We start from the raw sequence: 13,486 nt of genomic DNA on the forward strand, positions 1-13,486 counted from the left end.
CCCTAAACAGGGCCCTCACAGCCTGATTCCCCCAGTCCCGCAAGTCAGTCAGGAACTGGCACTCACAGCCCAATTCCCCCATACCTTTGAGAAGTCAGTCAACAATGGGATGCTCACAACCCACCTCTTCTACTCCTTCAGTCAGTCAGCAAGGGAGCCCACGCAGCCCTATTCCCCCCATCCCTCAAGGAGTCAATTAGCACCGGGGCTAGGGTTGCCAACTGTCTAATTGCACAAACCCGAACAGCCTTGCCCTGCCCCTTGCCCCGCCCTTCTCCAAGGACCCCCTCCACTCACTCCATCCCCCCACCCTCACTCACTTTCACTGGGCTGGGGCAGGGGGCTGGGGTGCGGGAGGGGGTGCAGGGTGTGGGCTCTGGGAGGGAGTTTGGGTATGGGAGGGGGCTCAGGGCTGGGGCAGGGGTTGGGGTGCTGGAGGGGGTGAGGGGTGCAGGCTCCCGGCAGGTGGCGCTTACCTCAGGGGGCTCCCAGAAGCAATTGGCATGTCCGACTCTTACGCTCTCAGGGGCGACCAGGCAGCTTTGCGCACTGCCCTTGCCACAGGCACCACCCCTGCAGATCCCATTGGCCACAGTTCTCAGCCAATGGGAGCTGCGGAGTTGGCACTCGGGGAAGGGACAGAATGAAGAGACCCCCATGGCCACCCCTGCACCTAGGAGCCAGAGGGACATGCTGGTTGCTTCTGGGAGCTGCATGGAGCCAGTGCAGGTAGGGAGCCTGCCTTAGCCCCGCTGTGCTGCCAACCGGACAGTTAGCGGCCTATTAAAATCTCCTGGATTGGTTTCAGCAGTCACTGGGAGATCAGTTCCAATTCCGGGAGACTCCTGGCCAATCCAGGAGGGTTGGCAACCCTAACTGGGCCCCCTACCACTCGATACCTCCATCCCATAAACAAGTCAGTCTGCTCTGGCATCCTCACAGCCCAGCTTCCCCATCACCTCAGGCTGTCATTGAGGAATGGGGCCCACAAAGCCCCATATTCCATCCCCTCAAGGAGTCAGACAGCAACAGGGCTCTCACAGCCCAATTCCTGCAACCCTAGGAGGATTCACTCAGCGACAGGGCCTTCACAGCCCAGTTCCCCCATCCCTTCAAGGTGTCAGTCAGCAATGGCACCCACACTGCCTAGCCCCCACATCACCTCAAGAAGTCAGTCAGCAATGGAGCCTCACAGTTTGATTCCCCTACCCCATAAGACAATCAGTGAGCAATGGGGCCCAGACAGCCTGATTCCCCTATCCCCTCCAGGGGCCAGTCAGCACCTCTCAGCCTGACTCCATCATCTCCTCAAATAGTGATTGAGCAGGGTGCTCACAGCTATAAACTGTCTACCTATCTAATCTGTCTAGGCATTTATATCACACTCAGTACTGTATCTGTTCTGGGCACCCTCCCTCAAGTTTGTGTATTAATCGCTGAGAGCCTTTCCAGTGACCAGCCACAGTGGCTCCATCCCATTCTGCTCTCTACCATTCATGGCATGTGGCTGTTCTCACCACAGATACCTCGACTCCTGGTCTCATTATAGCATACTGCCATCTGCTTGTAAATGCCACCAGCCATCTGAGTTGGGGGTTTTATTCTTTGTTAAACCTGAGTTTAAACAAATCAAGTGAGATAAAGTGACGTGGTCATGACTGCAGGTTAAAAAGTCTTATTTTCATTATTAATCTTATTTTCAAGTTTCTGGAGAAAAGCCAATCATTTGACACAAAAGTTGATAATTTCTCATAAGGATTAATGGAATTTAAACCACTTTTTGTCTTAGAAAAGCTGACACACCTGGTCCATCTTGCTACTTCATCCTACACTATGAAGGGCTCACATTAATTTTTAAACAATAATAGTGACACAAAACACAAGGTGGGGTTCCAATGGCTCTTCTTTGGCACCAGGAGCTCAAACAGCAACTTTGCGGTTGGAGTGGTGTGGGATATTTGAGGGCCAGTTAAGGACCTTTTATATGGAAAATGACTAACAGCCATCACTGAAAATTCGAGCCAGTGTGCTTCTGACTAATCAAAACCCCAGGTGAAATGGGTGGCCAAACACATGGGGAAAACATTAAAAACTGAGGCCTAAATTTTCAAAAGTGATGAATGATTTTGGATGCCTCAATTTTGGGATGTCCAATTTGAGACACCTTTCGAGGACCTGATTTTCAGAGTGGGAGGGCTCAGAGCTTTCCGATTATCCTTTAAAGTGTCTCCAGTTAAGCAGCTAAAAACTGAGGCACCCCACATTTAGGCCCCGATTTTTTTAGATTTAAGCTTAATTTTGAGATCTGGATTCAGAGATGGATGAGGTTAGAAATCAGGGGATTTACATCAATGTAACTGAGAGCTGAATTTGGCCCAAGGGCCCTACTTGTAATTGTACAGCTCTACTCAAGTATTGCTATACCAAAAGTGATCAAAAGAGGGAACCATTATACCAAACTCCTCACCTCAAAGCAGAGTGCAGATGTCTGAGATTACTCCAATAGAAATGTATTATGTATGTAACCGTCCCTCTTGTGTATGGGTTCTGGTGTGTACGTCATGCTTGCCTCAGCTGGAAACATGGAGAAATGTGATCCCTTACGGGGAAAGGGGAATAGAAAAGGCAGGCAGGCTGCTAGCAGAGATCCCAAAATCTAACTGGAAAATACAAGGGCAGAGAAGCGACTGTAGATGGCGATCTGCTGACACATTTCATAGGCAGATGGAATCAAAGCCCAGAGAAGATGATCTGACCATTATAATGGCCCTAAAGGCCTTAGTCAGCTATCTCACTAAGTCCTATTAATTCCTAAGTATACTGGTATACTCCTCTACATGTCTCAGATCCCCAATGAAAAGGTCAAATGACATTATCTGTTACAATATAATGTAGTGCTGGGAAAGATGTCCTGGAAACAGATGTTCTCTGGGATGGACAGAACAGGGACAGCTTGGGCAGCAACAGAGCTCCCGTTCCCCTCCCACTACTGATCCAAAGGGACCAAAGATAGAAATGGTATTCAGACCTCAATTCCCCTGTTCTTTCTGCTGAGACTGCCAACCAAGGTGCCAGTTAGTCGAAATTCAGGGGGGTGAGTATTTTTGTGATGCGGATGCCTATTGATTAGGAATCTGGCTGAGACCCATAAAGCTCATTTCACATTCTGAAAATCACCTAACAGCTTCCAGATTGCAATAACTTTCAGCCACTACTGCTCCAGTTTGCAGATGAACTGGTGACTTAGAGGAGACGAACACCCATTGCTAAGCCCCAGGCAAGCCAACCAGTCCTACTGCAATCTCTCCTACTGAAGCGCCTTATGCATCACCCATATGCAAACTCTGTGCTACCCAAAAAAGTAACTTCAGTGTAGATGGCAGCTAAAGGAATAAGACGTAGAAAATGCTCCTCACGTCTTTTTACAATGTCAGAAAAGTTTGGAGCTGGATGCAAAAGAAGAAACATCTCATAGCAAAAAAAGCAAGAAATCAAGTGGTGAGAGCAACAGAATTCCCCAGGTCCTAGGACCTAGGTGATGGTGTATGTGCGTCTTTACCCGGTATCCTTTGTTTCCATCAAGGCCTTAGAGTTCTTCCCCTTCATCACATAGGAATTGCTTTTGTAATGCTTCTAGCCTCTGCATGCTGTCACTTCCCACACCATTGCAATAATGCCACTCAACAGAGTTTGATCTCCGTTACACCAAGGTAAATCTAGAGTGAATTCAATGGTGTTAGGACCAAAACCTGGACCCACTACAGCTAATGGGAATTTGTCGTTGACATTAATGTGACCAGGATCTGGCACTTTCTCCAGATTTACACCAGTGAAACTGAGGTCAGATTTTGGACCCTTGACTCTAATGTGCACTAGGAGCCATACACACATATAAGGATTCATACTCCCAGTCTCTAAGTGCACTGGGAGCCAATACATTAGCACCAGGCTTCACTCTCTTAAGCTGGGAAGACAGCAAATTCCATCACACAGAATGCTAGTGCCAGGTTCCCAGGTTCTGTGGGCACTGCATCTGTGCCCTGGAGCAAGATTCAAACCAAAATCCTCGAGGAGCAATTAGATCCATATTGCTGCTCGCTAGTGTATGATTTTTCAGCTTTGGGGGTAATGAGAGCCATACAAGAGCTAGAGCACTGGTGCCAGGAGGTAAATCCCCTGGCTCTTGATTGCAGCATGATGCACACAGACACATTTAGCCAGGGCTGCTCTGACCTGCCATCTCACCATGCCTACATCCCAGTCTCTCAAAAGTCCTTCCTCCACTCTTCCCATCTTCTCAGTTTTCACCCCAGCCTGTTTTATATCAATACTCTGACTTCATTTCCTGAATGTAGAGACAGGAAAGAGTGTAACGAGCTGCCGAGGGCTGAGCCTTTTAAAGTTTTGGCTGAGCCCTTTGCCCATATGTTAGCAATCAGGCAATGTGTGTGGTGGCTGAGACATCCCAAGAGCAATGCAGCCACAAGGAGGGGGGGAAGGGGCTCTCCCTCCAGCCTGACAGACGCAGGAAAAAATCAGAGAGGGAGGACTAGGTGCCAGTACACCCTGGGCTGGGGGAGGTGGCTTTGTGGAGCATGGTTCAAAGATCTTGGCTTGATCCCAAAAGGCCTGTGTTGCTCATCAAATATCTCATTTTGGTGGCAAGGCAGAAAGAGGATCATAGCAAAGGAGAGGCTGCCCTCTCAGCAGCAAAATATCTATCCCATGAAACACATGCATAGCCAAGGAATTACACTGAAGCCAGCAAGGGGGAGGAGGTAACATTGTGGGCTACAGGAAGCAGGACACTAAAGTGCAAATACAGGGAGAGAAGGGGTATTGGGGTGACAGGGTCTAATCAGGCCTGGTTAGTCTCACCCCTTTTAAAGGACCATCATTCCTAACTATAATCATAATGCTTGCATGGAGGACCCTGAATGCAGCAAAACCACTGTGGTCCATTTGCACGGTAGGAGGATAAGAAGAGACTATGCAGGAGAGCTATACCCCATGTACAGAGTAAAGCACAGCTCCATAGGGGTTGTGGGGAGGCACTGCCATAGAAAAGAGACTTGTGGGCAGTGTGGCACATGGATCCCCTAGCCATTAACCCCTAGTCATGGAGGGCAAAGCATAGTGTTTGGGGGAAGGACTGAGACTACACCTGTAGCTCCGTGGCCTGAGAAGAGGCACCCTAAAGGGGTCCCCATTGTGTACCCTTGTTACTCTGGCTCTGTTCTGGGGCCAGTGTATTTTAGATGGTCGTGGTTTGCACTGTTAACTGAATGTGCATTGTTCTCCTCTGGGCCTTCATCCCCAAATACATTTTAAACAGCCAGGTAAAAATATAGCATAGCTGGATTGGAATGAGGGCTCCTGGTTTGTTCGCAGGCTATTTCCTCTGCCCAGCCAGTCTCTTGTACAAAAAGGACTGGTGTTTTACATACTGGATACACATGAAGCTGAAGCTGATGGGGAAGCCCACACATGCATTCAAAGGAGGAATTTGGCTCTTGGAGCGCTAGGAGATAATTGACAGAACTATCAGACCTCACCATAATTGAGAAGGAGGACAAACCCAAGATAAGCTGAAGCTCTTATGACAAGTAAAACTTTGTGCACAGAGAGTCCAAGTGTATGTGTTCTGATTTATGGCTCTTGTGGAATTAAAAAAATACTGACTGAACCAAATGCTACTATTAATGCTAATGTACTTTGCTTTTCTCTAGTGTCAATGATGTGCTGGATGAGGCGTTAGAGAGATCATTGTTAAAATCCCACCACCAAACTGACAGGAGGGTTGTGGTGATCTCCCTGTCTCAGGCAGTCAGCCCCACCTTAGATGGGGTCAAATCATCCCTGAGAAAAATAAATGATTTTTTTGGCCTCATCAAATTACTTTGGAACAGTAAAGTCTTCACTTTTGTAATAGATCAAATTGTACCAGGAATTCAGTATTTTCAAAAATATTTACAGTGAAGATTCCCCCAGACTGCCTACAAATTATTTGCCCCATCTACCTCCCCACGATTCCAGTTAAACCCTATTCCCAGTCAATTTGTTCAGTAACAGTGTACAACAATGCCCAGCATAGGGCCTTTTGTTTGCTCATTGTTGTCACCTCATTCCTGTATTATGAGATTTAAATGGGGAAATAAATTAATAGATTTTCCCCCAACCCTTAAATGTTCCTCATCACGGGTTTAATCTATTAGGGACAAAGCAGGAGCACTGGGTGTTCATGTTTTTAGCCATAGATTTAAACTCTCTCCTCTGGCTCCCCCTCCCCTGTGTGTGAGTGCTGGTGGGTTGCATATTGTACCTAAAGCACTCTTTATCCCTGCAGCACAAGAGAGGAAGTGAACCACATGGCCCAGAGAACATCTGGAATCGCTACACAGGAGCCAAGCATCAGAGAGAAAGCGGCATTCCTCAAGTTTCCATCCAAGGTATGGAACCTTCCTTTCCTCCGCGCAACCTTATCCGTCAGATGGCTCACTTCCTGTCAACCTCTGACCTCCGCAGCAGCCAACAAGCTCCTCCCTCGAGTCTAGTTAGCATTGCACTGCCACGTCAATTGAGGCAGAAAGACAGAAGGGAAGCAAGAGAAGGGAGGGAGCAAAGACTAGAAAGAGGGAGGGAGGGAGGCACAGTGAGTGCCAGACGCGATGGGGGGAGGAAAGGAGGGAACTCGGATCGCTCCCATGGTAGCCGGAGGCTAGCTGCAAAGGCAACTGGCCAACACGGGTCAAAGGACCCTTGTTATGGGCTTGGAAGCGAAGGCTGGTCTTGTTTGCTCTTTGCTCCGGACCCTGGGTAGAGCGACGTTCTACAGGACTGAGAGCTGGGAGGAAGGAGATCAGGATGCATCGGGCCTGAGCGTCCTCCCACCCGCTGCCACCAACTGCTGCGCCAGATGTGGGGGGTTGAATAAAGCAACGAAGTCTGCACATCTGGGCAACGGCCAAGACTTAGAAACATCTTCTCCTGGGTTCGAACAGCAGTAATTTATTTTTATTTTTTAAAGGTACGACGTGCCCGGGGGAATGGGGCATCAGCTTTTTGATGCCAACGTCGGAAGAGAAAGGGGTGTGAAGGTTCGCTCAGTGCGGGGTACAGGCAGGGAGCAATCCCCCCTTCTTTCCAGCTGCCAATGGAGGAAACTTCTTCAAGCAGGACTTGGACTTTCCCTCACCCTCTCTCTGTCCCCAAAACACCAGCCCAGAGGCAGAAAGGGGGAAGGACTAACGTGCTGCTGCTAGCTGGAGAGCTGGACACAGAGGCTCCACTCCGTCTGCCCAGTGTTCAGACTACCTGTTCAGGACTACGAGATTGTACAGTAGTCTGCACATTGGTTAGGCTGTGCTGGGATACACCACACACACTGCCGGTGCCGCACAGGGATGAAAACGCCTGCATGGCAGCGGGAAATGCTGGGGTGTGAGCAACGCATGATAAATTCACCTACCTCCCCCAGTCTGCTGGGAAACTGACGCTTGGATCCTCACCTGATGCTCATCTTTATCTGTCACTATTCGCCATCCCACTCGCTGTCTGTCTGTCATTTCCTCCCTGACTCTCCTCACCCTCTCTTTGCAGCTGTTTCTGTTGGCTTCACATGCTTTTCCAGTGAGAGCCACTCAGGATGCCTTGTGTTTCTTGTGCAGACCTTTGCTATAAGTGTCTAAATCACAAGGACAGGGGCTATCCCCTGGGAGAGTTACGGCTGCATAGTGCCTTGCTAGCAGTCCCTATGAGGAGGCGGCGAAATTAAGCAGCGGGAAGTGACCAGTTGGGGAATTTTATGGTGTAACAAACTTTGATTATTTTATTAAAAAAAAAAAAAAAAGATTTCAGGTTTGGAGATTCTGGGAGGCGCTTTTCCTTTAAAGTTGGTTTCCTTTAAAGTTCTTTAGATGTGGACTGGGAGGGACAGGTAATGTGTATGTGTGTGCAAAACTACTAAAGAGAACGAGTGAGTGAGAAAGAACAAAGAGAGAGTTAGAAAGGAGGAGGAGGGAGAGTGTGAGAAAAAGAAAAAGAGACTATGAATGAGAGAGAGAGCATGAGAGTGAATGAATGAAAGAGCAAAAGAGAGTAGGGGCAGAGAGGGAGGGAAGGAGTATGTGTGGTAGAGAGGGATCCTGAGGCTGGTATGATAACTGGGAAGGACTGAGTCTCAGAGCATACCTAGCTCTGTGGTCTCAAAGCAGAAAAATAGGTGACAAAATCTAGCTTGCAGCAGGACTGCTACAAGCCACCCTCCCATTACAGCACCATCCTGATGGCTGGCAGGGCTTGAGCCACTGCAGAGACAACAGAGAGGGCTTCATGATGTGGCTGATCTGGGGCTTAATGCACAAGAGTGGCAGCTTGTTGTAGGAAAAGTGATCTGCTCCATGTTTGTGAAAATGGGGGTTTCAGAGGGAGATGTAATCTAATCCTAGCATTGAAGTTTCTAGCTAGAATTGGGAAGGAGCCAAGGTCTGATGTATAGCAAATGGACACCTAAAAGTGTGTGAATAAGGTCATGGCTTCTCCCAGCCAGGAGAATCTGCTTGCATTCTCCAGTGATGGAAGAGAAGGGAGGTACGAAGCCAGCACAATGTGGAGTCAGGGCACAACTCTGACCCAGAAGACTCAAAATGGTGTATGAAGAATGTAAAGGATTCCCCATCATATACATGGATTTATAGACATGCAAACACCTACACACCATTTCTCATGCTCACACACACCATCTATGTGCACAGATACTTAACACATGCACATACTCAAATACTAGACACACACACACCAAACACACCCATTCACACAAGCACATAACCTCCTATTATGCACACACCCCATTCTCACTCAAACACAACATTCATACACAATCACGTAACTGCCATGTCATCCACACCCAGTCCCGTGCATACACACCCACACAGGTCCAGGTCATTCATATGGACACATAACCCACACCAGTCTCAAGTACCCACAAATTCAGACACACATATGCACACCTGCACACACAATTAACATACTCAGACATTCATACATGCACATACCATGCACAAACATACCCACCCATATGTCATTCTCAAACACATATCGGTGTGCATTCACACACACACACAATACAAATACCCACATGTATACATTCAACAACACACAGAGACACACCGACACCTCGCAATATGAAGTGGAAGCTTCTTGGGGCAGGTCTACACTTAAAAAGCTGCAGGGGTGCAGCTATGCTGCTGTAGCACTTTAGTGAAGATGCTACTACGCTGACGGCAGAGCTTCTCCTCTCGGTGTAGTTAATCCACCTCTGTGAGAGGCGTAGCTATGTCAGTGGGAGGAGCTCTCCCATTGGCATAGCACTGTCTACACTGGGGGTTAGGTCGATGTAACTACATCGGTTGGAGTGTGGATTTTTCACACTCCTGAGCGATGTACTTATACCGATGTAATATTGTAGTGTGGACCTGGCCTTAGTGTCTATACAGAACAGCAGTACTGAATTACCAGTTGCACCTTTGCTGCAGTGAAACAATTTGCTATTACTCTCATTCAACTTCCGTATAAAGGAATTTCACTCTATGCAAGGATCCTGCAAGCAGGTTCCACCATGCATTTCAGCAGGACGGACACAAACATTTAGCTATGGAAATACACTGATGCCCTCACACAGGTATGAGCCAAGTCCTGCCTTTCTTAGACCTTATTCAGTCGAACCTTAGTGAGACTTTTGCATAAATAAGGACAGAAGGTCTGGGCTATGCAGTATATTCACAACCAAATTTCCACATGTACTAGAAGTAGACTATTCACTTGTCTGTGCAACCACTCAAGTACACACAATGACACATGCACGTAGTCATATGCATCCCAGTTTAAATTAACTCTTACATGTATCAAATGCAGGGCCCATGGGCCCATTCCAGTGGGATGTAGGCCTTGCTAATAGGAACCATGTAGCATATTGTTCATTATGCCTTAGGCTCAGGGCTTAATGCCCCCTGCCACGTAGAGAACTAGAGGAAAAGCCTGGATCCTACCTGTGTAGCTGGGTTGTGTGCTGTAGATCTCTGGAGGGGATTAGGTGGAAGGACACCTTTTTCTGCTTAGGTTCTCATACCATGCTCATCACCATGGTAACTGAGTATCTAATACCAACCAGCTACAGTGCCATGGCTGCCACTCCAGTCTCGGGGGTGGGGTGCTCTCCCTGGCTAGCGAAATCACCCTCTGTCTTAGAGAATGGTCACTGGATCCATAACGTTGCCAATCCACCATCTTGCTGACCTACAAATGTCCTATAGGCAGAACCCAGCAGCACCCAGGAGGTGCTGACTCCCGGTGTGGGATTCCCAAATCCAGGCTGATCCCCCTTTCTGCAGCAGATCTATATTGCAGCTCTCCTTGGGTCAGGGATTTGACTCACACAAAGGAGACTGGAGGAAAAATGGAGAGAGAACCCAAAGAAAGTGCTCTTGGCAGCAGGGCAGAACAAGGAGCCAGCTTTCCACCCCCTCCCCTTCCCCCAGCATGCTCCACCGGCCTCCCCGGAGCAAAGGGAGCCCTGTCCTCACTGACGCTTGATGCTGGAACCTTTAAGACACTTTTAAGTTCCAATTCCTTTCTTTGGGGGGAAGAGAAAACAAACCAGCGTTGTGGAAAGGCTGGTATTTCACTAATGGGACCCAGATGTCTCTACTCAGACTTGATGCCCAGTCCTGCCGTAACAGGGCAGGGGAGGGAAATGATGAGCTCCGTTCCACCCGCCTCACTTTTTGAGAGGTGCTAACCTAGCCCAATGTCATCCTGCCACTCCCAGTCCACCCCTAATTCTCCCACCAGATGCCCCAAATTCTGCATCTGGCTCTTCCACCAGCGCAAGGGTTTTTTTCCCTGGATTAAACACTTTCATTTCCTTTGGCTGTTTGCTGCAGCTGGGGCAAGAGCCTAACAAGAGCATGAGAAGTCAGGGTTTTTGTCTGTCCAAAACCTAAGTGGATCGGGACTCCCAGGCTGCACTCAGGGTGACTTTGGGACCTGAAAAGACACCATTCCTCCCTTCAAATCAGGGGGACAAGGAGGCAGACAGCCCTTTCTGGGGAAGAGAGGGGATCTGGGACTGAGACATATGGAGACAGCCATATGTGGATACCATCCTGGTTTGGGAGTGACAGGTCTGAGAAGCCTCCTCTCAATAAGGGCTAGAGGGGCCGTGGGTGACGGAGACAGCCCTGTTGCCATGTGGGGCAGAAGGGCCCTGGAGGACAGAGTCAGCCCTGTCCCTGTGTAGGGTTAGGATGGGAACTCCAAAGCCAAGGGTTCTCCAAGTTGCCCCTGTAATGTACTGACTCTTTAAGCTGAGCCTGGCCATGGAATCCAAGTGGAAGTTACTTCCCTTTCCTTCCCCAGAGGCCGGAGAACTGGTGAGAGGGGGCAGGAGTGGGGAAAAATCAGAAATAAAAACATGTTCCCCCTTTCCCTCCACCCCTTCTCCAGTTAGAACAAAGGCTCCTTTCTCCTGCCTCGTCAGCACTGGGTCGCCCTGCGTTTATTTAAGGGATGCTGGCTGGCAGGGAGCTGTTTTAATTAGGCTGCTCTACCTCTCATCGTGCAGAAGGGAAGTGGTGCAGACCTCCAGCTGTTATTCACCCCCAGGGTTACCCTCCTCATAGGATAAAAGGGGCACCCCTTCCCCCTCCCATACAGCTGGAGTCTATTAATATAGATTATGCACTGCAACCACAGCCTGCCCGCTCCTTGCTGGGGCAGAGGGGTGGGGGGCTACGCGGTCATCGCTGGAATCCAGATGCAGAAGTTGTTTTTAATTTAAAACAAATGCTCAAGCCTTAAGTTATAACTGCCTGACCTGCACACATAACCATGAGGCGGTGTTGCCACACCAGGCAGCTCTGTCTGAGAGTTCATGGGCCTTGAAAAAGGACTGGCTGATTTAAAATCTCCTTTGCACAATCAATTCCAGTTCCTTGCTGATTACGGGACTGATGCATGCCCCAGCTGAACTTAGACCTGGTCTACACCTAAAAAATAGACTGATCTGGCTACTTTTTGCTCAGGGCTGTGAAAAATTTCACACCCTGTGCAACACAGTTAGGTCGACCTAGCCCACACTGTAGACGAAGCTAGGTTGACAGAGGATTCTTCTGTGGTTTTAGCTACCACCTCTCAGAGAGGTGGATTAACTACATCAACAGAAAAACCCCTTCTGTTGATGTAGAAATCATTTACACTTCAGCTGCACAGCTGCAGTGCCATAGCTGTGCTTCTGTAGAATAGACATACCCTCAGACTAATCAGCTCCTGGTCAGGGAATGACATTTCAGGCCTGATTCTCTACTGTGTGACACCTTGTGTCATCATTTCCAACTGTGCAAAGTGGGTGTTAAATGTGCCCACTGATATAACTGAGTGGAGAATTCTGGTCTGGTAGCAGTTTACAGGTATGTTGCACAGGTATAAACCATGACACAAGGTACACGGCCCTTTCTCTTCCTGACAAGTAGTTTGGAACCATTGCTTGAAAAAGCTGACTGAATCTGAACCCATTTGTAGCCATCCCCCAAAGTATTTCTATCCCTGGCAAGTTGAGTGGTATTTGAGTTTAAATTCATGTCATTCTGATTACCTTCTTGCTGTTCATTCCCACTATTCAGAGATTTAGGCCCAGGGGCCAGAGATTTTGTCTTCCTTTATGACTGGCACACTGTTGACAGTAGACAAATAAATAAATAAATAACAATAACTTCAATTTGGACATGATTCTGGCATCTGCTATCTTGCTCCCTGCTTGAGTGGAAGAGGAAGCACTGGGAAGCCATGATTCCCAACTTTCAGGAATATCTATTTTTAAGGAGGGTCTACAGAGCAGATCCATGCTACTTTCTCATTTATTTTCTGCATGTACTATTATAGTTTGTTAATAACAGTACGCAGCACTTTCACATTCAAAGCACTGTATGAACATGAATTAACTGATCTGCCCAATATCCAGATGAGGTGGATGAGTACCAATATTCCCATTCTGCACATGAGGAAACAGACAGAGAAGTAAAGTGACTTACCCAAGGTTACAGAGGGAGTCAGTGTCTGAGCTGGGAGTTTAATTCCATAGCTCCTGGCTCTGTGTCCTGTACTCAGACAACTAGGTCACACCTCTCTTGAGTGACCACACAAGACTAGAGTGAAGCTTAGCCACAATTTAAATAGTCACTATAGCTACGGCTCAGAGTACCACAAAGCCCTGGGTATCAGAGCACTAACCCATCCCCTCCCTCCTGTGAGTCGGCCTGCCACAATAAGACAGAAAAGTGCCCTGCCCACTTTTTACTGACTCTGGAGCTCCAAGCACAGTCATTTTCAACTGGATTTTCTCTTCAGTGCCAGGAATGCTGCATCCAAATTAACTCCATGACCTTCACATTTAAAAGGAAATATCCTCATTCCAGCTGAAGCAATATCAAGG

General features: G+C 48.1%; 1 protein-coding gene across 28 annotated transcripts in view; it reads right to left on the bottom strand.

Moving 5' to 3' along the window:
* DNM1 (dynamin 1) overlaps positions 1-13,486 on the bottom strand; it is a 104,650-nt gene that overhangs the window by 23,169 nt on the left and 67,995 nt on the right. For 2 of the 28 annotated variants that reach the window (XM_037879396.2, XM_037879395.2), the window contains one exon: positions 12,650-12,727. The exons of the other annotated variants lie outside the window; for them this stretch is intronic. In XM_037879396.2, coding sequence (XP_037735324.1) covers positions 12,674-12,727 — 54 coding nt within the window. In that variant the 3' untranslated portion in view covers positions 12,650-12,673. The remainder of the gene's footprint in view (positions 1-12,649; positions 12,728-13,486) is intronic. 28 annotated transcript variants of the gene reach the window in all.

This window comes from Chelonia mydas, chromosome 16, assembly GCF_015237465.2.
Source record: "Chelonia mydas isolate rCheMyd1 chromosome 16, rCheMyd1.pri.v2, whole genome shotgun sequence".
NCBI classification, from domain to species: domain Eukaryota; kingdom Metazoa; phylum Chordata; order Testudines; family Cheloniidae; genus Chelonia; species Chelonia mydas.